Consider the following 26531-nt stretch of genomic DNA (forward strand, 5'->3'; position numbering starts at 1 on the left):
CTCGGTACTGTAACCACCAGGCTACAATCTTATTCTCTCTTTCTCTCTCTGGCTCAATGACTATTTAAGTGTTTATCCACAGTGGAACTGCTTCAACATGAGAGAGAGGAAATCCCACATCAGAATTACATAGTCCAGCGGTTAGAGCACTTGACTGAAAGATGGGTGACCCCCTGTTCAAATCCGTTTTCTTTCTGAGGGGGGAATTGAATGTGAGCGTCCCAAAACCCAGGTAAGTGCTGTAATCACTGGGCTGAAGTTATTAGATGGGCAGCAGCACCACCACCACCTCCTCTGGCTGGTTTTAGGGCATGGGACCCTATCAAATAGGAAGCCTCTGAACACACCTACTCGATCAGACCCAATGCGCCTGAACATAGATGCTAGTGTTGGGGGTGCTGCTGCACCCCTGGCTTGAAGTGGTTTACATCATATTCAGGGTTCACAGGGTTCTCAGCACCCTCACTGTATAAATTGTTCCAGCACCATTGGGCCTGTGTTCCCCCAGTTTGCTTAACTATGAGACAAGTGTCCAGGTACCTAGAGGGAGGCATGCTTAGAGGCAGAAATTTACATGCTTAGGGAACGTTTCCTGCAGAAACTCAGGCGCTGAGTAAATAATGTTGCCTCCATGGTTAGGCAGCAGTTGAGCAGGAGTTTTGTTGCTTAAAACTGGAATTTAGGTGCCTAAGTACTTGGTAGATTTGGGCCTCCTATCCTTTTCCTAGTGCCTGTGTTTGGTCTCTAACACATGCCAATGTTCACCTCCCCCACAGCTCTCCCCTTCTGGTCAGGTTGGACTCCCACCTGACCAGAATTCATAATCTTAGTTTTGATCTAATCTTTGTATCAGCTCCCTTTGCTCCCTCCATGCATTTCTAGTGTGGACATCCCACCCCCCTCTCCATTATATTCTGCATAAGTGGGGCGGGAGAGTGACTTGACAATCTTGACTGCAACTTTAAAATAGTGTGGCAACTAGATTTCCCCCTGCCTCCGGCGTGTGCAAGGCTGTGTGAATTGGCAGCACGCGTGAGCCCTGTCCCCTGGGGCGCACTGTGCACCACGCACCTCCTTCTCTGTGATGACTGCAATTGCACCCTCTCCCCTCCCCCCCCCCCGCGCGCTGCAATGCATGTGCCACGGTTTAGATGACGCGCGTGCCAGCCCCGGGCTCGCGTGGTTCAAGCGCGCGCTATACACTCCTCCTCTCCCCGCCCCCCCTCGGGAGAGGCAGCCAGGTCCGCGCGCGCGCCCTGGCGTAGTTCCTCATTTGCTCCCCCTCCTTTCCCGAGCAGGGGCCAGCGCTCTGCCCTGATTGGCTGGCTGGGCTCGGCCAGGTGTCGGGCTCGGCGGCGAGGAGAGGCTAGGGTAGGGCAAGGCGCGCGGAGCGGGGGGTGGCAGGAGTCGGCTGCAGCCGCAGCAATCTTAGCCTGTCGGCGCTTCCCGAGGGACGCGGGGCCGGAGCTAGCGGGGAGCCCAGCGCTGCCCCTTTCCCCGGGCGCTCCCCAGGCGGGAGCAAGCGGCGCCCTGCTGCCCTGTGCTCTTCCCTTCTGGGATGTTGGCTGCCGCTGGGGGCACGCCGACCGGCCTCAGCCAGGAGTTCCCTGCGGCGTGCGGGGGATAGGAATAGCCGGGGCAGCGTTGGAGAGCAGCAAGAGCGAAGGGAGGGTTTTATTGCATGACAGTCCTGGGTCTGATTGCTTCTTAAACCAAAACAGCGGGACAGCCTCCCCCCCCCCCCCATCCCTTACTGCTCTACAGTGTATCCAGCGGGGGAAGGCACTGAAGGACTTGTTGACCCAGCAGGGTCAGCTGCAGCGGGAGTCGGTGTATTTTTGCTGGCGCCTGTGAGAATTGATCAGTGAAGTTACTGCCCTGCTTCCATCTTGCGTTATTCTGAGTGTGAGTACTGACAATTGTCCATCTCTTTCCCTGCAAGCCCTCCTGCTTGCCTGTGTACGTAATGCAGGGGGAGAGGAGATGTCTTGTGTCGGGATTGGTATTTGGATGCAATTGCTCACTTGGAAACTGCTGAATGTGGCTTGCATGGAAGCAGCTCCTCCGGTTCTAAATTTGGGACTGGACTGATGTACAGTAGTTTCACTAACTAATGTGACACCCGGGTCGGGTGTCTAGAGGAGATGGGGGGGGGGGAATATGTGTGACATAATCCTCTGCCTAGATTCTTCCAATTCTTGCATCTGTCTCTTCCACTTACCTTGCCAGTTGCAAACCTGTTCAGTGTGGAATTTGCTCTTTTTAACTTTCCTTTTTAAAATAGCCGTTGCAGGTGAGTCCTATAACTAGTGACACCGAATTGGGTTGACGATAGAGGAGGATGTAGGCTGAGATGTCACCCCCTAGGACAGAGAAGGAGAAACTGAGAAAGAAGGGATGATGGAAAGCATAAAAAGGGGAGGGAGACTGGGATTCTTCTAAGGATCTGAACTTATTTTGCACTTATACTAAAGGTCAAAACCAGACTCAAGCCATCCTCATTCATTTACACAGCTATGCATTATTTGTAGCTATTATTTTTCTCTGGTTCTTGGGTCTTTCTTCTTTGTTTGAGCTACGTGATGTTTGTGGTGTATTATAATGACCTCTGATATGGAAACAGAGAGGAAATACTACCCAAGACATTTTGTAAAGGGTGGGACATATTTCCCAAATGAAATTTACAACAGCAAAGCAATTGGAGCCTGCTGTCTTTCCCACGTTATAAAAACAACATTAACTGCTTGAACAGATCACCTCTCTTCAGTGATTTAATTTTACATTAAAATATTAAGATTTATTTAGTTTGATTACAGGCCAGATGTCCGAATAGCTTGGCAGCCTTTTTAGTGATATTATTGTTCAAACACTGTCGTAGTTATTAACAATAAATAGAATATTTTACTTTTGATTAACTAACTTCTCTGAGGCCATTCAGGATTGTACTGTAAGATGTGTAACACACTCTCACTGCATCCTTTTTGCCAATACAGCACATAGCACCATTTTTTTTTAAATCCGAAGAGCACACACATTCCTATTATCAAGGTCAGTATATTGCGACTACTGGGGAAAATACCATATGGCTTAGGTTAACTTGCCTTGGAGAATGTAATTTAATAGTATTGAGTTGTTTTGTGTGTTTATTTTAGATTAATGTAACGAAGTAAGAACATATGAAGCAAAATATCTTAGTGTGGGTGCCTCATTAAGAATATTCTCATGGATGTAAACAATGCTTAGAGACTTACATGGAGAGATACGTGGGTTTGTTTTTCTTTTAATCACCTCCTCCTTGTTTTGAAAGTGTGGATGGGTGTCATCTTGACCGTTCTGGAGCCTAGAATCTTTTACTACTAGCACATTTGTAATATGGGGACTGGTAATGAAGGTCTCCTTTACTTTCCTGACAATATGTCTCAACCTTATTCTAGAAGAACTGTCTATAAGTGATGGGATAGTTCAGTTTCCATATTCACACAAATCTTTGTGGTTCTGTTGAGACCGTTAGCAGGCTTGCCAATTAATGACAGTTTGGTTTTTTGTTTTTGGTGATGTAGATATCAGACCAGTTCCTAGTGGCTGAGGAGACAACCCAGTCATTTCCTGCAGCACAATGAGCAGTCACCCATCACATAGTAATGACACATAACCTGTAAGTGAAAGAGTTTGTGTCCCATTACCAATCCTTTGGAGGGTACCAATGCCATGTTTATGGATTTTTTTATTGTGCATAATTGTATCAGTGAATGTGTATTGATGTCTCATGTCCTTACAACATCCAAAATATGTAGCCATTTACCAATATTCATGTGGAATATGACCGATGGCTAATTAGAATGCAGTCTTCAAGTATGCATATGAAAACTTTTTTTTAAAAAGGCACACAGAACTAGGCCCTGAGAGCATTAATGTGCAATGCATATATTATAAGGTATGCTTGAAAAAAATAGCTGTTTCCAGGGACAGGTGCACAAGACCTGCTTTGTATTCCTAGGAAGTCATTTTTTAAAACTTTCTTTTTATACCAACTAACGTTCCTGATGAGCTATTTCCATCATAATTTGCAGTGCATGGAAGTAGAACAGGACCACAGTCTAGAACATGCCAAAATGAGGATAACTAATAATGGTTTTAATTCCCTTGCTGCCCAGGCTTCCCATGCCCATGAAACTATTGTTAGAAATAAAAGTGAAATCCCAGGAAGTGAATAATAGTTAAGTCCCAGGTAGGCTACAAAAGAATCTCTCAAAAACTGGGTGACTGGGCAACAAAATGGCAGATGAAATTCAATGTTGATAAATGCAAAGTAATGCACATTGGAAAACATAACCCCAACTATACATATAAAATGATGGGGTCTAAATTAGCTGTTACCACTCAAGAAAGATCTTGGAGTCATCGTGAATAGTTCTCTGAAACCATCCACTCAATGTGCAGCAGCAGTCAAAAAAGCGAACAGAATGTTGGATACCATTATGAAAGGGATAGATACTAAGACAGAAAATATCACATTGCCTGTCTCTAAATCCATGGTATGCTCAGATCTTGAATATGGCATGCAGATGTGGTCGCCCCATCTCAAAAAAGATATATTGGAATTGAAAAAGGTTCAGAAAAGGGAAACAAAAATGATTAAGGTTTCTGTATGAGGGGATATTAATAAGACTGGGACTTTTCAGCTTGGAAAAGACGACTACAGGGATATATGATAGAGATCTATAAAATCATGACTGGTGTGGAGAAAGTAAATATGGAAGTATTATTTACTCTCTCTCATAACACAAGAACTAGGGGTCACCAAATGAAATTAATAGGCAGCAGGCTTAAAACAAAAGGGAGTATTTTTTTGCACCATGCACAGTCAACCTGTGGAACTCCTTGCCAGAGGATATTGTGAAGGCCAAGACTATAACAGGGTTCAAAAAAGAACTAGATAAATTCATGAAGGTTAGGTCGATCAATGGCTATTAGCCAGAATGGGCAGGAATGGCATCCCTCTGTTTGCCAGAAGCTGGGAATGGGTGACAGGGGATGGATCACTTGATGATTACCTGTTCTGTTCATTCCCTCTCAGGCATCTGGCATTGACCACTGACAGAAGAAAGGATACTGGGCTAGATGGACCTTTGGTCTGACCCAGTATGGCTGTTCTTATGAATTTTACCAAGTGCTTTGAAAAATTATTCTGAGACAAGACTTTACCACATCTGAACTTAGTTTAATATGCTCAAATCAGGGAGTCCAGATCATTTCCATCCCAGAATACTGAGAATACTGGCACCTGAAATTGGTAGTCCAGTGTGACACTATGCCCCATATTCTTCATAGAGATATTATGATATGAATATGGCATGACTAAGATGTGTTTTGTGCAAGATAAGGCATGTGAGGTATCATTATAAAGGTTCTGATTTGTTGAATGTGATTATCCTATTTGTATGCATGTATCATTTTTGTATCTAAATTTAGGAATATTGACTATATATCAATTACAAAAGTGTTTGCACCTGGGGAACACCCACCAGACAAAATGCAATCAGTCTGGCTGTTTAGGTGGGGACAAGTCAATGAACCATTAGGGAGTTCAATAGGTCTTTGAAGATGCTAATTTCCCACCTTCCTGGGAAGCTTCATAGGGCCTTTGACTCATGGCTGCTTTGACAGTGCAGGGTTGCATGATCATGCCACCTGGTACTGGACTCCATCTTGGACTACTAGTATTTTTCCACCAATGGAGTGTGGCTATCACACTGGCAAACAAAGGATTCCCTCCATATGTAATCCTTTTTAAGGCAGGGAAGTTAATCAGGGTTCATTCTTCCCAGAATCCCCACCCAGGATGACTGCCGGAAACATCTAAGAAACAAAGACAAGTGGCGGGGGGGAACTGAGCCTAGGCTGGAAAAGGTGTCTGGGCTGTGAAAGAAATACCTAGAGTTTTAAGTTGCAAGCAAGAGCAGCTTGTCTTCAAGAACCTCTGCAATCAGCCTAAAGAAACATTTAGGGTGAGAAATTACCACTTGTAGTCAGTTTCTTTAGTGTATTAAGCTTAGTTTGCATGTTTGTTTTATTTGCTCAGTAATCTGCTTTGATCTGTTTGCTATCCCTTATAATCACTTAAAAGCTATTTTGTCTAGTTAATAAACTTGTTTTGTTTTCTCTAAAACCAGTTTGTGGAATTCATAAACGGGAGAAAACTGCATATTTTTCTTCAGATTGAGGGTGGAGGCAAATTTCATTTAGCTTATGCTGTACAGTTCCCTGTGCAGCGCAATACAATACCATTTTGGGTTTACACGCCAGAGGAGGTATGCAATTCCCATGCAGAACTGATCTCAGTGTCTGTGTCTTTCTGCAGCTGGGTGTGTCCCTACTTGTGGGTATGTGCTGAAGGGGTATTGAGGGCCTGGCTCAGCAGGTCAGTGTAAGGGAGCCCAGACTGGTGAAACAAGCGGGTTCAGTGGTACCCCAGTAAATCAGATGGCACCCCAGAATGGCGGGGACAGTTAGGTAACCTGTCACATCAGGTTGTAAGGATTTAAAATAAATTTTGTCTATTTAGGGATAGTAGTATTTTAGGATTGGAGAATAGCTAATGTACCCGTATTTAAGAAAGGTCTGTAATTGCCTGGGTCACTTTTTTCCCCTGTTGTTTTGACTTCAGTAGTATGCAAGGCTTTAGAACAAATTGTGAAAGAAAAAAATAATTACATTCATAGAGGTAAAGGGGAAGTAACGCAACATGGGCTTACCAAAGGTAGATCATGCCAGACTAATCTGATTTCTTTCTTTGAGAAAACAACTGATTTTTTTAATATAAGGGAAGTGCAGTAGATCTGATTTATTTGAACTTCAGTAATGCATTTGACACGGTACCACAAGAGAATTATTAGTTAAACTAGGTAAGATGGGGATCACTGTCAGCAGGATAAGGAATTGACTAAAGGGGAAAAAGCAACAGGTTCTGCTGAAAGGTGAATTATCACATTGGAGGGAGGTTACTAGGGGAGTTCCTCAAGGATTGGTTCTGAGATCAATCTTAGCCAATATTTGTATTAATGACCCTGGCACAAGAAGCAGGAGTGTGCTAATGAAATTTTCTGATGATACAAAGTTGGGAGTTATCTTGAATACAGATGAAGATTGGAGTATTAGACAAGAACATCTGGATGACCTTGAAGACTAGAGTGACAGAAATGGGATGAAATGCGATAGTATAAAGTGCAAGGCATGCACGTAGGGTATAATAATAAGACTTTCTTCTGCAGGCTGGGGGCTTATCAGTTGGAAGCGACAGATGAGAGACCTGGGGGTGTGAGTTGATCACAGGGTGACTGTCAAACACCAATGTGATGCTCCTGTGAAAAAGACAAATGCAATCCTAGAATGTGTCAGGTGAGGCATTTCCAGAAGATAGAGAAGTATTAATGACATTGTACAAGGGACTGCTAAGACTGTGTACAATTCTGGTCACCCATGTTCAAGAAAGAGGAATTTAAATTGGAACAGGTGCAGACAAGAGCTGCTAGGATGCTCAGGGGAATGGAGGGCCTGTCTTAAGAGAAGAACTTGGCTTGTTTAGTCTTGCAAAAAGAAGACTGACTGATTGCTCTATAAATATGTTGAGGTGGCAGGGTAAATACCAGGGAGACCCAAGAGCTATTTAAGATAAAGAACAACACTGACAAAAGAACAAATGGATATAAACTAGTCATGAACAAATTCAGGCTGGAAATTAGAAGAAAATTTCTAACCATCAGAGGGGTGAGGTTCTGGAATAGTCTCCCAATAGGAGTTGTGAGGGCAAACAATTTACTTAGTGTTAAGGGAGAGCAGGATAACTTTGAGTGGGATTGTCCGGGGTTGCTTTTGACGGTGGGGGGCAGGGCTCAACAGCTCTGGAGCTTATTTCTGGTTTGTGTCTCACATCCCTAAAAGTTCATGCTTCAGGGTTTCAGCTGGCCACCTGCAGGGGTCTGGAAGGGATTCTCCCTACCCCCAGTGTATTCTGGAAGTTTTTTTGTTTGTTTGTTGTATCTTCTTCCACTGAAGCATCAGGGACAGCCACAGCTGGAGGTTGGGCATTGGTCAGGGAGAGCCAGAGAGCTGAGGTGGCATTGAGCATTCTTTCTCCCAGGTGCTTGGCTGACTGGTTCTTCCTCATGTGCTCAGGGACTAACTGATCACCCATATGTGGAGTTGGGAAGGAATTTTCCCACAGTTCAGACTGACAGTGACCTTGGGGGTTTTTCATAATTTGTAGTGGGTGGGAGCAGGTCACTTGCCAGGATTATCAGGGTAGGTACCTATTCCCACCTATTCTTTGCCTGGGGTACGTAATAATCTAGTCTTCTGTGGGCTGTAATACTCTGTTATAATTTTGGTTGTTGGATTTGGTATGCGGGTGTTGGGTGGCCTATGGTATACAGGAAGTCAGACTAGATGATCTGGTGATCGTTTCTGGCATTAAGCTCTGACTCTTTTGCGGTGGGGTGGGGGAGCTGAGTGCCAACTGTACAGGGTTCCATTGTCATCACCTTTAGATCTTGAAAGGGGAACAATGGGTACAAGAAATAGGATGTTTGAAAGAGGGGTTTCTTTTTTAAAGTGCGTGGCTGATGTTGAGGAAAAACTGTGTGTGCCTAAGACATCATTGTTCATAAGCAATTCATCCATGTGAAAATATGACTTCTGTATTGCTGCCAAGATCTGCAGGGTCTATTGTGATCTGATGACTAACTGCTGGCTGCACAGTTAAAGCTGCTTTAACGAGCACACCCAATTCCCTTGCTGTTTCAGAAATGTGAAGGGTCAGATTCATACCTTGGACAAATGCACACACTCCTATTGAAACCAGGGGGCAGAATTTCTTCCTTGAGAAGGAGAAAGTGTGGATTTAATTTGCTTGAATAGTCTAAATAAGTCCCCCAACCCTCCCTTAAGATACTTTCTCCACCTTTCATTTGAACCCATAGAACCCACCCTTGTTTAGCTGGTATATTTCTGTAGATTTTTGATAAGCGTAGCTCACTCACAAGTAAAGGCTGTTGGCTTATGTGTGCACTGCTATCAACCTGAAGGTCATTCTATTCAGGCTGCATACTAATTCATCCAAGTTTCTTATACTCAGGAATTTGGTTTCAAAAGGAGTTCATTGAATACTACGAAGAGAAAGACAAATTGGGCAATTTGAATGAGGGAGAAGTGTACTACCCCTTTGTTCAAACCATTTGAGAAATTGAGATCCAGAAGAGCAAAATTCAATGTGAGCAGTGTAGAAAAGATAAATGCAGCCGGATTTGCGGTGTGCTTTAACTTCACATATCTTTCTGTGGGGAGCAACAACACATGCAACACATCCAAAATTTCTCAGAGGGATTATACAGATATAACAGGTGGCTTACTGTAGTCCATTATATGTGGCTGAGATATGATAAAGATCAGTGATTGTGATCTCATGTTTATGTTTACTGAGTTAATTTCACTTTCAGCTGAATAAATTAACAATTGTATTCTTTGAAGAATGTTTGTTAAAATTCTTAGATTTGAACTTGGGATAAGAATTGCATCAGTGGGCAGCATCTTAAATATTTGATACACAACACATTATTTTTAGAGTAAGCTGGTTGAATGTCCCACCTAAAAGCTGTAATATAGATGAATACGTGTTTTTTTTTGAGAAGACCACATTAGCGTTTGACAGGTCAAGCTAAAATCAGCAATATATCAATGATAGGTTTTTAGATTTCACAGAGATTATACTGGGAAAGGGAATACATTACATTTCTGGGCCAACATCATTTCAGTAGCAAAGATGTGTGTGCGTGTGTTTGTGAGAATATCATGCTAACAAAGGGCTTGGTCTCGCAAATCTTTACTCACAGGAGTAGACTGCAATTTGGTTAAAAGAAATGAGATCTCTTTACCTTCTGTTATTCATAAACTTTACCTACCGCTACTTACTTAAATTATGCTATTATTGGTGTTTGGCATTCTCACTGTTGCAGCCATTACTGTCTCCTGGCAGGCTTCAATATAAAGCATTACCTAGTAAAATTAATTTGGGGTTTTTCATAGAATGTCTTATTTCATTTTGAAGCTTTGTCTGTTGAAATGGGAGAGCCAGAACACTGAGCAGTTTGATCTTACAAATGGCACTCTTTTAATGGTGCGTTCAGTCATCATTGACAGTGTGCCCACAGTGGTCATCCAAGTAGTCTTCCTGTTTGGTTCCTTGGTACCGGCAAGGAGGGGAATTATAGCCCCCCCTCACCCCCCCGCTTATTGGAGTTCCAAATTCAAACCCTGTAATATAGCAGTAGACTGGATTGTCCTCCCAAACTTCTTGCCCTCCCAAGATTACTATTTCTGCCCCACAACCACCGTCTTCCTTATGGAAGATACCAGAGTAAAACAGAGTTCCACAGGTTGGCACAGTCCCAGGAGCTGCATCTGTTCCCATTTAAGGGAGGTCTAGAGCCTTCATAATAGAAAATAAGACAGTCCCTTCTTGTGCCAGGAGAAATCCCAAATTCACCTTCATTCAAATAGGAGTTTTCCCATTGACTTCAATGGGCTTTTGAGCAGGGCTGCAGTCTTTTACCTTCATTCTATAGAGGCCTTTTCAGGGCCAAAAGAAAATAGTCTTCTCTGCTCCAGAGACGATACCAAATGGGTTTTCTCTCCTCTTTTTTTTCCTAGAATGACATCAGCAGCATTTGCAGCCCATTTTCCTCCAAGAAACACCCAAACTTTATTTATAAAACAAAGCAGCCAAAAACCCCACCTTGAACCAAACACAGAGCAACAAACACCTCCATATTGTTTTAAAAAATAAATAATACGAGAACTCTGTGCAATAGCCTTTCTGTTGTCATACTCTGGCAGCTGTTTTCCCTTCTCTTACGAGGCTAACTGAGTCTATCTGCTTCTTGTCTCTGCTTATAGATAAGACCATAGTCTTCCTAGTGTGCAGCACCAGTACTTTTTGACCTGGCCATTGTCTGTGCTCCTGAGGACCCAGTTGTGTACTGTATATCCTGTCACAATGACATCCAAAAATGCAGAGCACAGTGGTCTTTGACCATTTAAATCAGAGAAAATAAAATGAAAAAGAGCCAACTTATTTGGTGCAATCCATCCTAAACTTCTGACATATGGGTGTTCAACATACTACTCAACATTGCTTATAAAGAAGTAACAACTAATATATTCTTAAGCACATTGTGGAAGTCCAGTCTTTTTCCTGCAGTCAACATCAGCGTCATGTGTGGTTGACTCTAAAAAAGGAGAAATGGTGCTCCAGATTCCAGTGGTACTTGGTGAAACTCCTGGAAAGTTAAGGAGTACTTGTGGCACCTTAGAGACGAACAAATTTATTAGAGCATAAGCTTTCATGAGCTACAGCTCACTTCGACTGGAAAGTTGTCTCTCTACATTTGTATCCCTCTATCATAAGCGTGTTGAAATTTGCATAACTCATCATGGAGTGGACTCTGATCAAATCATAGCTTATGTCTTGCAGAACAAGGGTCTCCATAGAGACACTAAACTTAAAAAGTAATCAAAATAGATTTTGGAAGGATTTAATAGATCATAGACTGTGACACTGCTGTTTGTCAATGGCTTGGTGAAAATCTGGCTTTATCTAAATAAGAAGCAGAACTGGAACACACAAGTGCAAATCCAAACAGTGATTCAGGAAAACTGGAATCTTTCATTACCTGAGCTAATATGGCAGATACCAAATACAGAAGTCCATAGGCTGAGTCCAGGATAGCAAGAAGAAACTGAAACATATCTGATGAAACATAATCCTGAGCTTCTTCCTTCTAGCATTTAATGTTGAAGATCCAGATTTCTACTCCTAATCAGTCTTTGAGAAGGAGGTTGCATCATAGCTTGCTGCATCAGAATGGTAGAAAACAGTGGATGGAATGTTCTAGAACAGTGGTTCCCAAACGTGGTCCACTGCTTGTACAGGGAAAGCCTGTGGACGCGGCAGGTAAACAAACTGACCTGGCCCACCAGGGGCTTTTCCTGCACAAGCGGCGGAACAAGTTTGGGAACCACTGTTCTAGAAGACTTGAATTCAGAATTTTCTCAGTTTTTAAAAGACCTGTGCTCCTGTCTAGCCAGTTCAGTATAATTTTGTGCATACTTTTAGCAGATAGTCTTGGTCAAAATTTGTGATAAACCTAGGTATGATGAAAGGGAAACAAGTTGTTGGTTAACATTTATCGGTATCTAATTGCAGGTAAAAAAAGAGGCATAACCAGTTAGTAGACTGGTGACTATATTTCTGGGTCTCATTCTTGGATCCAGACAAGTTATATTTAGTACAGAGCCTGAATATAGATAGTGTAAAGCCAGACTTGCTCCTTTATCTTCACATTCTCACCTGGAGCTGGATGAGGGCTTCAGCTCCTGAGTGCAAATTAGAATTGCCTTAGGAGTGCCCTAATTTGTGTCCATCTGCTGCCAATGGACCCAAAAAGTGAGGGATTACCAGAGCACAGTATCTTTCTGGCCATAGCAGGAGTAAGAACTGGCCTGTGAGGTTCTTGTATTTTTTTTTTTGTACTGAATTGCAAGCTTTTAATATTGGATAATTTGTATGCTTTTTAGATTAATGAAATTATTACTAGATGAACAGCATAGCATTCATTTTGTGTTTGATTTAATAAAGCCATTGTAGGGTGTTTTCTAGAAGGGGGTGGGAAATCTACCTCCCCCTTCAAGGTTGGGGAATATTGCAACAATTTAGCTACAAGGGCTTGATTTTGACTATACCTACACTAGTTTTGCATTGGCATAAACCCGCTAACTTGTAATTTATACTGGTGTAAGCAAGATTAAAATAATCCCATAGGTGTTATAGTAAATGAAGAAAGCACAGTTTTGTGATATTATCTTTGCTGTTTGTGTTTTTGATTATCTAATTGTTGCAAATTTCTGAATTTTACAAATTAAGTTTTCCTGTCAAAAGTATGAATTAGCAAAGATTTAATATAGTAAATTTGCTCTTTATATCTGGTACTAATAGAGTATACTATATCATGATGGCAAGGCGATATCTGTTGTAGTAATGACTGACTTTCCATTAAAACCAAATTTTTGGCTCCCCTCTAAAAGTCCTTCGGAAAAGTCTTTCCAGCTTCATAAGTGGTCTGTGGTTGGAGGTCAACTTTTGGACCAAATTTTACGTTGTTTGACAAGCTGCTTTTAGGAAATAAGACATAACATACTCTTGAATTCAAAATGTATTGCACTGAAAAAGTTTTAGTAAGCTGTGGAGGGTGAAGTAGAGTATTTGCATATTATGTTTGACCACTATTAAAAAGTTTGTAAAATGAAGCTAAATTATACACTTGGCTACATTACGTTGAACATATATTTGCATGCATTGATCATGATGTGGCTTTTGAGTTAAATAATTTAGAGGAGCAGCATAACGTTATGATTTTCACCTACTGTATTCAATTGCACAAAATTACATCAATATAGATTATGTACCTTAATACAAGGTAAGGTAATATCTTGTATTGGACCAACCTCTGTTGATGAGGGACCAGCTCAGAAGAAGAGCTCTGTGTGACTGACTCAAAAAGCTTGGACAGAAGTTGGTCCAGTACAAGATATTGCCTCACCCACCTGTTTCTCTAATATCCTGGGACTGACACAGCTACAACTACACTGCATACGTTATCCGGAAAGTCACACTTTCTTTTAAAATGCTTTTTATTCTCAGATCATTAAAAGTATAGATGATAAAAAGGAAGACTTACTGCAGCTTCACAGCTGTACTGATGCTTGAGCATTGTGAACATGCTGAAGTGTTTGTGCTGATTTGTGAATTCTTTTTGTCTTAGTAAGGTGTTCTTTATAGACTTAGTATGAAGCAGAAACACCTGAGAACCTGTTAGGACAGAGTGGGATTGGAACAGTTATTTAACTGTTGATATAAATTTGCCAACAAGCTGATGATAGTCATGCAGTAAGTCAGAGCTACCATATAATTAAAAAAATTATTGCTCATTTGCATGCTTGAACCATTAGGCCACGCTGCCATTTGTACCCTGACCTGCAACAATTTACAGAATGACTGTTGGCTGTCCATTATTGGTCAGGTTATGATATGTGAATTGCACACTATCTGTCAGTGGCCTCTTTTTTTCTCTGTGCCTCTCGTCCAAGAAATAATTGTCTATCCACACGTGGCCATTACTGTTTTGTCTCTCTCCAGTCTCTTGCTCATGACTGGAAACACATCAGTCATTCCTATATGATCAGAAGATTAAGTCTGATAGAATACATAATAGGTGAACCTTTCTTATGACTCTTGTTGCTAAGTAGCAGAGTCTAGAGAAGTACAGTACAGAGAATTAAGTGATAGCTGAACACAGTTTGCTTAGTTCAGCATTATAAAAATGTACAAGATGAAAACAGGAGAGATGAAGTGAGATTATGTAGGGCCTAGAAAGTTTAGTAGTGATGAGGTAAAATATTAAAATGTTACACTGAAGGGGCCAACGTTCCCTTGTTCTGAATTTCTGGACCTAATTTTCATTACGGTTACACTACTGCAACTCCATTGACTTCAGTAGCATAGTTGTGGAGGACAAATTAATCTCATGAAGTTTAAGGCCAGAAGACACAACCAGATCATTTATGCTGACCTCCTGTATATCACAGGCCACCACCGCCAGCCAGGACCCTCACACTGAATCCAACAACTTGATCAATAAAGTTAAGTTTTACACTGAGATTACATTTGTAATTGCACAGACTTCACTAGGAGTTGTGCTTGCATGCCAGTTGGCAGAATTTGGCCTGAAAGATTCTGTGTTTGTATGATTTACTAGGAAGGCTCTTTTCACATGGTATTATTTTTTTCTTATAAAATTAGGGTTAGATGATGAAAATAAAATTATTCAATCCTAATAAAGTGTGCTTTGGTTTGTCTAGTGCAGTGTTTCAATTCATCTTGTATAAGGGGGGGAAAAAAAACTATAACCTTTTGAAATGGCTCATAGAGATGCATGTTGTTTTTCATGCCTGAAGAGGAGTGGCATATTTAGGTGAAATACTCCTTGCTCTTTTTCATGTATATTTATCATCAACTGACATAAAATGTTTTGTTTTTAGTCTCTCCTATAGAGAAAAGGTTAAATGATTTCATTGGTCTTTTATGGTTTTGATCTCTCATATTCAGTAAGGAAATTGGTGAAGGATGTGGAGAGAAGATGTATCAGAAGCTCATATTAGTTTCTTAAAAAGGTTATGAAAACACTTCAAAACTTACAATACTAACCTTTTTGTCTTCTGGTGTTCTGAATCCCTGCCATTACTATATACAGTGGCACACTTGTAGATTAATGTAGGATAAGATAACATAGTAGTGATAATAACTTGCTCGAAAAGGATAACCAATGTATTTTACTGAATGTGTAAGGATCATTTCACCCACCAATGGAATGAAGTTAACTCTGCTGTGGAACTCAGCATCTATTGAATATCACAAAAGAGCCTTATACAAGAATTTTGGACTAGAAGTGAAAAAAAATCTTTCCAGTTCATACTACAGGGATTTTTAAGCATGGAGAAAGTGTAATAGGATTTAGTCAAGACTATTCATAACAACTTTATTCTTGTTAAAAGTGATACAAGATCACAAATGAGTTGGATCTTTGTTTTTTATCTCATTCAAAAGATGGTATTCCAAATCCTCAGCTAGTGTAAATGACAAAGCTCAATTAGTCAATGGAGCTAGGCTGATTTACAACACCTGAAGATCTGGCTCAATATTTTCTGCAGCATATTGTCCCATCAATATCCTGGGTCATGGGTTCACTGCTAATTCACAAGGGAAGAATGTCTAAGTCACTGTTCTCTGTGGTATCTAGACGTTCCTTGGAGGTTTCCCTTCCAAGTAATTACTGACCAATTCTGAAAGTGCTTTGGTTATGGTTATGATATTTGATGGGATCCTAGCCAAATGTGGAATGGCTGCAGAGTAATGTTCATTCAATATCTTTTTAGTTCAAATTTATGCTCAGAAAGTATGCTGCAGTAATCCCGAATTCAAAGGTCCCTCTTCCTTGCAACTATAACTTATTTTTATTCTTTCTCCTCTCTGTTTTAGTGTGGATTTGTTTTTTGTGCGTATGACAATATTGTTTAAAGACTCTGTATTGGTAATATGATTAGTTGTTGTTTTTAATTAGTAAATGTTTGGAGACAAACACAGAAGATGTGGGGAAGAGCGCTTGTCTGCAAACAAGGTAGTCAATCTATCTTAGATAAATAAGGTGCTGCTTATAGAATCATAGAATAGAATATCAGGGTTGGAAGGGACCTCAGAAGGTCATCTAGTCCAACCCCCTGCTCAAAACAGGACCAATCCCCAATTTTTGCCCCAGATCCCAAATGGCTCCCTCAAGGATTGAACTCACAACCCTGGGTTTAGCAGGCCAATGCTCAAACCACTTATAGAATTTGGAGGGGAAAAAAATGTAATTTTTGCTGAGAATTTCTTTTACTGTTGAAATATTCTTTCTAAAATTGGTGTAATTTCAAAAAATAAATGCAAGACAGATGGAACAGCCTTCTTTAGATCCTGACAATCTACCCTGGGGACTGATTCCCTACCACCAAGCAATGCAGCCTCAAGCATAGCTTTACTAACAAATATTTCTTCTAGCAATTGCTCTATCAGGGAAATCCTAAAAGAGCTCGTGTAGCTGAACAACAAGGAAAAACGATAGGACTCAATTCTAAAGCAATAACTGAAATTTAGACTTTTGATGAATGCTTTCAAAGTGCAGATGGCAGAGCTGAGGGAGCGTATGGACAGAATCTGGAAGGTACCAACACTTCAGAAGCAGCAGCAAACTCTATTTTCAATCAAAAATGATGATATTCTACTGCAGAAGCAGGTGTAATATGAAATAATTAGACCACCTGAACCATTGCCCCAGATCGCCCAAGAAGAAAGACAAGACACCAAGAATGTGGTTTAATGAGGTCACAACTTAACACATCTGGGAAACTATGGAGCAATAACTTGTCCAGCTCCAGTTAACCTTTCTTCTGTAATTTGTGCCACCTAGGGAGAGCTGCCCTGAGGCCTTCCCTATTTTTAACCTCATCCCAGCACTGTTGCTGAGACTATCTGCAAATCCTCCCCCTCCCCCCCCACAAAGGTTGAAGGGATGAGAGGGGAAAATAGATGGGTCCATGCTCTACCAGGCATTGGGGTCCCAATCTCCCCTTTCTTTAGGAGATGCCTGCTTCTGATTATGGTTTATCAGAGCCAGACTCCTCCCCCATAGAACAGTTTCATGCACTGGAGTCCTACCAAGTTGTGACAACGTGAACATGTTATGACTTAAGCTACCTACCAAATTCCTGGGAAATTCCCCATTTTGTATTTGTGCAATTGATTTTTCCTTTCTAAGTAGCATACTTCTCATTTGTCATGATTGAATTTCACCCTATTTATTTCACACTACTTCTCCAGTTTGTCAAGATTCTGGTTGAAAACTGGACACCTGGCAACCCTAACCTTATCATACTGGGGCAGGCCTTTTCAGTTCAGTTCTGGTTCAGCAGGTAGGACAAAATTATGGTTTGGGTTTGGTTATGGTTCAAGTTTTTAAAAACAAACAAACAAACCACAAAATTCCCCAGTTTGAACTGGTTCTCTGGTTCCAGTTCAGCTTGCTGTCTGGCAGGGGCAGAGATGAGTCCCTCCACTTGAAGTGTTTTTTACATTTTTTTTTATTGTTTTGGGTACTATAAAAAGCCCTAAGATGAGTGCTGCATTGGGTCTCCTTAGATTGGAAAGAAAAAGCATACAGGACATACTTCTCCATGCTGCTACACTGAACTGTCCTCAAACTGCTGCCAGTAAGTTTCGCTGAGGACACTCGCTTCTCCTAGGGTAGGTGTGGAAGGCTAAAAGCCTCAGTGTCTCATTGTGCGGGTTGTGTGTTTGGGATAGAGGGAAGGTTTTCTGCTGGGAGAGGGTATGGAGTTGCACTGGGGAAAAGCCCCTCTATAGTCCATCGTTCCACTGGCAAACTCTTGCAGCTTCTGCTGAAACTTCTAGCAGGTGTTAATGGTCTTGGTATGTGTAGAGGGGTGCAAACTGTTAGTCTCTGTTCTTGCCTATGTATATTAGTAAGATTTTTGTCTCTATTTGAACACATTCCCTCCCCTGCTATGAAGAAAGAGTTGGGGGAAAAGGGATGATATATGGTCCTTTGTTTCCACGGCACTAATTTTCTATTACCTATTAAAGTTAATAATTTTATTTTTAAAATGTCCTTTTGATAGGAATTTTCCTGTCATTTCTTTAAACTTATAAATGTTTGGGTTTTGCTTTGTGGTAACACACAAAGGACCAAATCAGGATCACAGCCTCATTGTGCCTAGTAATGTACAGATACACATTAAGAAATAGTTCCTCACCCAAAGAATTTGTAATCTAATTTCAGACATTTATTAACAATGTCTGTGATTTCATCTAGCATACTATTAATTACATCTATTTATATTCTGAGTGGCAAAATAAGAGATTTTAGTTAGTGAATATTAAAGTTCAGCAATAGCTTAACAAGTAGAAAAAGATAAATGACATTCCCTTTCCAGGTATATGCAGTTCCCTTTCAAAGAACTGAAAACTAAAGAATTGGAGCAGATAAAATACAGTATAAACAACATAAATGCATTTTCAATTGTGTGTTGGCAACAAATGGGCCATCTTATTTTGGAAAATTATTTGGGGATGAAATGTAGCATGTTTCACATTTTCACTGCTTGCTCTTAACACAAAGGTCACTTAATTCCATGCCATAATTTTATTTGTTTAGAGTATTGCTCAGATATATCTTTGGGCTATATGCATTCTTAGAAGAGATGGTTTAAAACTTGTAGTAGATACATAGATGCTGAAAATTTTAGACATAAGAATTTCAAAGCGTTCTTTGTAAGTTTTTATATGAAATCATTAAGAATGTAAAATGGATCTGCAATGATTGGATACTGTGGCTTCCATATAAAATTATGAATAGCATGCATGGTTTTTGGGTTCCCTTACTGGTAAAATTTTCACAGGAGCCAATATTGATAGTATTGAACTTACCAATTTATTAAACAAAACAAACAAAACTGAAAACACACAGACTGTTGGGCCATCATTTCCCAAACAGGTAGGCGCAGGCTCTCGGAATTGCTTTTTTCACAGCCCCTTCTCTGTTTCACGTTTAGGGCTTTTAGAATGCTTGACCATTTCCTTTTTGTCCCATCAGTCACTTTCTGTTCTATAACTACTTGGGGAATACTGATAATATCATGATAGGGATAATCAAAGTGCTTAGATAATGAGCTCTAAACTAATTTAGTCCCTTAGGTAAATACATTTCAATATATTTTCTTAGCTGTAAAACTATTTCATCAGGTTTTGAGATCAATTTTGATTTCAGGTAGAGAAAACTGAACTTCTGCTGGTGATGAGGAGGAGTTTGTTCTTTTCATAGGTGATTTTTGGGATGACCAGACTGCAGAGCAAATTTTATCTGTATATTGTGGAGCTGTTTATGCAATTTTTATCTTTAAATTCTCCTCTCCTGTTATGTATATTGATGACCTAATCCTAGATGAATGAGATCCTCTTCTTTCCTCCTTTGAATTTTTGTTTTGGCGTGAGACATGTCCAAAATTTTGTGCTAATGATCATAGAAGTTGTAGTCTTACAGCCTTGTTGCTCTTTGTTTTCCAGCAAATCTGTTGTTTACACTTCCCGTTTTTAATTTGAATCTGTTTTGTACTTCTGTTTCAAATGTATTGATTTTTTTTTGTTGCTATCCATTTGCAGAAATTCTCATATCCAGGCCTCAAATATTTTATTGAATTTTCCTGTTTTATGTTCTCTCAGTCCCATTATTTGGATGTTTTCTCAACTCCTCTGCTTTTCTAAGTCTTCCAATTATTTTGTTGGGCTTTACACTGTAGTTTTAGCTCCTGATGGATCTCATTAACTTGTCTGGCATTATCCTGTAAATCAGATGCTCTTTGTCTCAGTTCCTCTGTTTCTATAGATAAACTGATGATTTACTTGTTCAGCACTTCAACTTTGTTTTCCAATCTTCAAGGCTAAAGTGAAATTAGTAATTATTTAGTGCATTGGTTTGTGGTGAATCTTCCACTCTGAGTGTTTTCTTTTTTTCCACGTATTTTTGATGCAGAATTGTTCAGGGTCGGTCAAATTTCTGTTAGGAACATTATTGAATGGCAGTTTTCTGAAAAAACATTTCTAGATTAAGACCAAACTGGTAACTTGAGATATTTAGTCCAATAGGGCAAGGCATTCCAGAAGCATGAATCTCACTCCTTCATTGGGATCTCAGTGGAAATTTTTAAAAAATCCGATGCTTTTCTTGGAAATAAAATTGTATTTTATTGGTTTCCAAAGTCTACATGTAGTTGATTTGATTTTGAACTCTTGGAATTTCTAAATTTCTTTTTCGTCACCGTAACATATTACGTAATGTAGTAAGGTAAGGTAAGTGAGGTAAGTGGGAAAGCGGGATACCGGGAGGAAGCACAGGCAGGAAGGTCTGTGAGGAAGGTCTGTGAGGGGAGGGCTCCTGCCTCATACTGGGAATGAGGGGCGATCAACAGGTTATCTCAAGTGCTTATATACAAATGCACAAAGCCTTGGAAACAAGCAGGGAGAACTGGAGGTCCTGGTGATGTCAAGGAATTATGACGTGATTGGAATAACAGAGACTTGGTGGGATAACTCACATGACTGGAGTACAGTCATGGATGGTTATAAACTGTTCAGGAAGGACAGGCAGGGCAGAAAAGGTGGGGGAGTAGCACTGTATGTAAGGGAGCAGTATGACTGCTCAGAGCTCCGGTACGAAACTGTGGAAAAACCTGAGTGTCTCTGGATTAAGTTTAGAAGTGTGTGCAACAAGAGTGATGTCATGGTGGGAGTCTGCTATAGACCACCGGACCAGGGGGATGAGGTGGATGAGGCTTTCTTCCGGCAACTCACGGAAGCTACTAGATCGCATGCCCTGATTCTCATGGGTGACTTTAATTTTCCTGATATCTGCTGGGAGAGCAATACAGCGGTGCATAGACAATCCAGGAAGTTTTTGGAAAGCGTAGGGGACAATTTCCTGGTGCAAGTGCTAGGGGAGCCAACTAGGGGGAGCGCTTTTCTTGACCTGCTGCTCACAAACCGGGTAGAATTAGTGGGGGAAGCAAAAGTGGATGGGAATCTGGGAGGCAGTGACCATGAGTTGGTTGAGTTCAGGATCCTGACGCAGGGAAGAAAGGTAAGCAGCAGGATACGGACCCTGGACTTCAGGAAAGCAGACTTTGACTCCCTCAGGGAACAGATGGCCAGGATCCCCTGGGGGACTAACATGAAAGGGAAGGGAGTCCAGGAGAGCTGGCTGTATTTCAAGGAATCCCTGTTGAGGTTACAGGGACAAACCATCCCGATGAGTCGAAAGAATAGTAAATATGGCAGGCGACCAGCTTGGCTTAATGGTGAAATCCTAGCGGATCTTAAACATAAAAAAGAAGCTTACAAGAAGTGGAAGGTTGGACATATGACCAGGGAAGAGTATAAAAATATTGCTCGGGCATGTAGGAAAGATATCAGGAGGGCCAAATCGCACCTGGAGCTGCAGCTAGCAAGAGATGTCAAGAGTAACAAGAAGGGTTTCTTCAGGTATGTTGGCAACAAGAAGAAAGCCAAGGAAAGTGTGGGCCCCTTACTGAATGAGGGAGGCAAGCTAGTGACAGAGGATGTGGAAAAAGCTAATGTACTCAATGCTTTTTTTGCCTCTGTTTTCACTAACAAGGTCAGCTCCCAGACTGCTGTGCTGGGCAACACAAAATGGGGAAGAGATGGCCAGCCCTCTGTAGAGATAGAGGTGGTTAGGGACTATTTAGAAAAGCTGGACGTGCACAAGTCCATGGGGCCGGACGAATTGCATCCGAGAGTGCTGAAGGAATTGGCGGCTGTGATTGCAGAGCCCTTGGCCATTATCTTTGAAAACTCGTGGCGAACGGGGGAAGTCCCGGATGACTGGAAAAAGGCTAATGTAGTGCCCATCTTTAAAAAAGGGAAGAAGGAGGATCCTGGGAACTACAGGCCGGTCAGCCTAACCTCAGTCCCTGGAAAAATCATGGAGCAGGTCCTCAAAGAATCAATCCTGAAGCACTTAGAGGAGAGGAAAGTGATCAGGAACAGTCAGCATGGATTCACCAAGGGAAGGTCATGCCTGACTAATCTAATCGCCTTTTATGATGAGATTACTGGTTCTGTGGATGAAGGGAAAGCAGTGGATGTATTGTTTCTTGACTTTAGCAAAGCTTTTGACACGGTCTCCCACAGCATTCTTGTCAGCAAGTTAAGGAAGTATGGGCTGGATGAATGCACTATAAGGTGGGTAGAAAGCTGGCTAGATTGTCGGGCTCAACGGGTAGTGATCAATGGCTCCATGTCTAGTTGGCAGCCGGTGTCAAGTGGAGTGCCCCAGGGGTCGGTCCTGGGGCCCGTTTTGTTCAATATCTTCATAAATGATCTGGAGGATGGTGTGGATTGCACTCTCAGCAAATTTGCGGATGATACCAAACTGGGAGGAGTGGTAGATACGCTGGAGGGGAGGGATAGGATACAGAAGGACCTAGACAAATTGGAGGATTGGGCCAAAAGAAATCTAATGAGGTTCAATAAGGATAAATGCAGGGTCCTGCACTTAGGATGGAAGAATCCAATGCACCGCTACAGACTAGGGACCGAATGGCTCGGCAGCAGTTCTGCGGAAAAGGACCTAGGGGTGACAGTGGACGAGAAGCTGGATATGAGTCAGCAGTGTGCCCTTGTTGCCAAGAAGGCCAATGGCATTTTGGGTTGTATAAGTAGGGGCATAGCGAGCAGATCGAGGGACGTGATCGTTCCCCTCTATTCGACACTGGTGAGGCCTCATCTGGAGTACTGTGTCCAGTTTTGGGCCCCACACTACAGGAAGGATGTGGATAAATTGGAAAGAGTACAACGAAGGGCAACGAAAATGATTAGGGGTCTAGAGCACATGACTTATGAGGAGAGGCTGAGGGAGCTGGGATTGTTTAGTCTGCAGAAGAGAAGAATGAGGGGGGATTTGATAGCTGCTTTCAACTACCTGAAAGGGGGTTTCAAAGAGGATGGCTCTAGACTGTTCTCAATGGTAGCAGATGACAGAACGAGGAGTAATGGTCTCAAGTTGCAATGGGGGAGGTTTAGATTGGATATTAGGAAAAACTTTTTCACTAATAGGGTGGTGAAACACTGGAATGCGTTACCTAGGGAGGTGGTAGAATCTCCTTCCTTAGAGGTTTTTAAGGTCAGGCTTGACAAAGCCCTAGCTGGGATGATTTAACTGGGACTTGGTCCTGCTTTGAGCAGGGGGTTGGACTAGATGACCTTCTGGGGTCCCTTCCAACCCTGATATTCTATGATTCTATGATTCTATATTACTTGTAGATAGAGTAGCAATGTTGCCATTTACCAAGTGATAGAAATAATATTTGCCCATTTTTGAAAATAACTTTTGAGGTCCTATTTGAAATCAAGATGGAATGAATGAAATTAATTGTGGTGCACAATCCCCCTAAATGTTTGTGCAGGTTAGAGGTTTAAAAAAGAATAAAATACAAAGAGATTCTCTTGTCCTCTGATGTTATAGCCACAATAGTCCTTTATTTTATGAATTCATTGAAGTCCACACAATGCTTTCAAGTTGTTCGCTTGGTACTTTGTTGCATTTTGTGATTTCAGGTACTTTTTTTTGTTTATATCCAGGATAGAACAAATAATGGGGAGGAAACTGGATCTATCTGGTTTGACAGATGATGAAGCAGAGCATGTTCTTCAGGTGGTCCAACGAGATTTCAGCCTTCGCAAGAAAGAAGAGGAGAGGCTGAGGTAAGATTTTATTAAAATATATTTTCATTTTGATTGTCCTGTCTGGGTAACGAAAAAGATGTATACTGAACAAACGGAGGAACTTGGACTTTCAGTATCCGTAATAAATATTTTTCACATTATGAAGCTGGATATATTGAGCACAGAATATTTGTTTTGGTTTGTAATTAAGCCAGATTCAGTTATTTGATTAAATACCATAATTGATTTATTTTTTAAAAGTGTTTGAATACATTTTTTCATGGAAGTGAATAGGTGAAGTAAGCTAGCGTGCTCTCTCTCACGCACACGCGTGCACACACACAATGTAATATACAGTATATTGTGCCAAAAACTTTTGTCTGACCAAATATTCAACTTCTGATTTCAGTCACACAAAATCATTAAAAAAGAAAAAAAAAAAAGAGCCCCTTGCAAAGCAAAGCAAACTAAGTGAGAAAGACAATTTCCCCCATGTACTAGCAGGAATGTGAGTTGGTAGATGCAATAGCTTTCCCATTGTTTCCAACTATATTTCCTTTTGTGTGATCCATGTTTCTTTTTTAGCTTTTTCTAGAAAACATGACTTGCTTATCTTGAAGAGAGACTGAAGTACCTATCAATACTTGTTGCATGCAATTTCTTTTGCCCTAATGCTGACATGACAAACGGATACCATTGTTTATCTTCCAGCATCTAACTGGAATCACAAGAGCAGGAAGTTGCCTAAGAAAGATATGAAACTCAGCCTGTATGTTATATAAATTGAAGAAGAAATCCCTCTTTTTTTATTGTTGTGGTTTTATTTCCTGTTGCTATTCTCTGAAATAAGAAGGAGCAGGAAATACATCATCACACTATCCTAGTTCATTTTGAGTGCACTGACACCCACTGATCTAATGGATGAGAAACTTGATTGGAACCTCAAGGTGCTGGATAGCTTAGAATAAAGGGGAATGTATATAGGAATAGACCTCTCCTCCCACTGAGTACCCCTTTGTTCATTGGCCAGACAGATGCAAGTTGGTTGGCTATTGCTTTCTACAGTCACTTAATTAAACCCGGCCTGAGGTTTCTCAGACCTCTTTCACCATTTTTAACCACTTGAGGCTGGTGTCCAGTGCAGATAATAGGCCAAAGAGCCAGCAACCAGAAAATAAGAGACGTGATTTCTCTGGTGGACCCCAGGTCTATGGAAAAGTGGAGATCTGGAGAGTAGGAACCCTCTTTGGTACCTTCAGTCCCCTTTGGAAGAGGAAAAGGAGAGGATTCAGCAGAGGAAGATAAAACATTCGCATAGGCACTAGGAGGCTACCCCTAGTATGGGCTATATGATAAATGCCCTGTGAACCCTGCACTGGATGCACCTAATGCCTGGCATGGGTAGATAGATAGATAATGCCTGTCTTCAGTGTGAAGTTTTAATAAAGTGGTCTGCTGCTTAAAATCCATCCCCATGTTTGTCCTTGTTCACCTGTGTTCGCTGATCAATAAACAAGATCCTGCCCAGCTTTTCCAAACAGTGGTGGTGTGGTTCTGCTGTGTGGAGGAAGGGCAGGATGAGGAGGGCACGCACAGGGAGACTCTGCTGTATCCTATACCCAAGGATTTTAGTGGTTACTCCATTGAAGAATGAAGGCGGGGGGTGGGGGAGGGCTAGGGATAGTGCAGGGTGGTCTAGAAGAAGAATGAGGAAGTAGCCAGCGATTACTTGAGCATGGCCAGTTGTATCCTAATGAAGTGAGAGTACAAAAGCTGGGAAAGATGCTGCAGCAGTGGCCATGCTGTGATTCCAGTTCTCTCCCCCCTTCCCCCCAGCCTGAAGAGATGGTTCCGTGAACCTTGGTCCCCAAGGAGAATCCCTGTGCAAAGCCTATTTATTCAGGGGTTGTGTAGTGGTTGAGGATTTGTTTCTGGGGTTGTCTATAAAAGTTGTTGTTGTTAATAATAGTCATTTATTTGTGAAAATGGGGCATGGGAAGGTGAGAAATATCACAAACTAAAGGCAAAATGGGTTCCCACAGTACACAACTGACCATTAGTTGGCTTAAGGAATATTCCATGTTTTGGGGGAGGCTGTACAATTCTGTTTGCATGCTTTCACAAAGAATTCCTGAGCACCTAGTTTCCTGAGCCAGGATATGTTCATTTTGTGCACTGCTGATAAAACCACATTTTTCTACCACAGATTGGTTGTAACAAATGTTCAGTGACCAGACGTTAAATTCGGACCTTTTGTTAACTAATGGATCACTTGCAAAGTTACCGGTTGGTTTGTGGTTTAAATTGTTGTGGCTGGTTTTTGCAGTGTGACATACCAGAGTATAGTCCATACTAATGAGTAGCTGTGTCATCCATGCCCTCTAGCCTGGGGTGCCCTTTACAATGCTTTGCTGCTGTAGCCTCGAGTCTGGACTGCTCACAAACAGCTTCCAGCATGTAAGTCACTCCCAGCACACAGCCAACCAGACACACTTTGGTTTTTTACCAGCCTGGGTTATTCTACAGGGTGACCCTAACACCGTCCCAGTCCCAGATTTCCCCCCCAGAAATG

At 41.4% G+C, this 26531-nt stretch overlaps 1 protein-coding gene across 9 annotated transcripts in view; it reads left to right on the forward strand.

Moving 5' to 3' along the window:
- The first annotated feature begins 1217 nt into the window (after positions 1 to 1217).
- LOC119851994 (myosin VIIA and Rab interacting protein) overlaps positions 1218 to 26531 on the forward strand; it is a 371019-nt gene continuing 345705 nt past the window's right edge. For 5 of the 9 annotated variants that reach the window (XM_038392714.2, XM_038392715.2, XM_038392718.2 and 2 more), the window contains exons 1-3: positions 1381 to 1905; positions 3561 to 3655; positions 23876 to 23998. In XM_038392714.2, coding sequence (XP_038248642.1) covers positions 3642 to 3655; positions 23876 to 23998 — 137 coding nt within the window. In that variant the 5' untranslated portion in view covers positions 1381 to 1905; positions 3561 to 3641. The other 4 variants (XM_038392707.2, XM_038392709.2, XM_043508865.1 and 1 more) reach the window with 4 other exon arrangements.

The sequence above is a fragment of the Dermochelys coriacea genome, chromosome 2, assembly GCF_009764565.3.
Source record: "Dermochelys coriacea isolate rDerCor1 chromosome 2, rDerCor1.pri.v4, whole genome shotgun sequence".
Taxonomy (NCBI): domain Eukaryota; kingdom Metazoa; phylum Chordata; order Testudines; family Dermochelyidae; genus Dermochelys; species Dermochelys coriacea.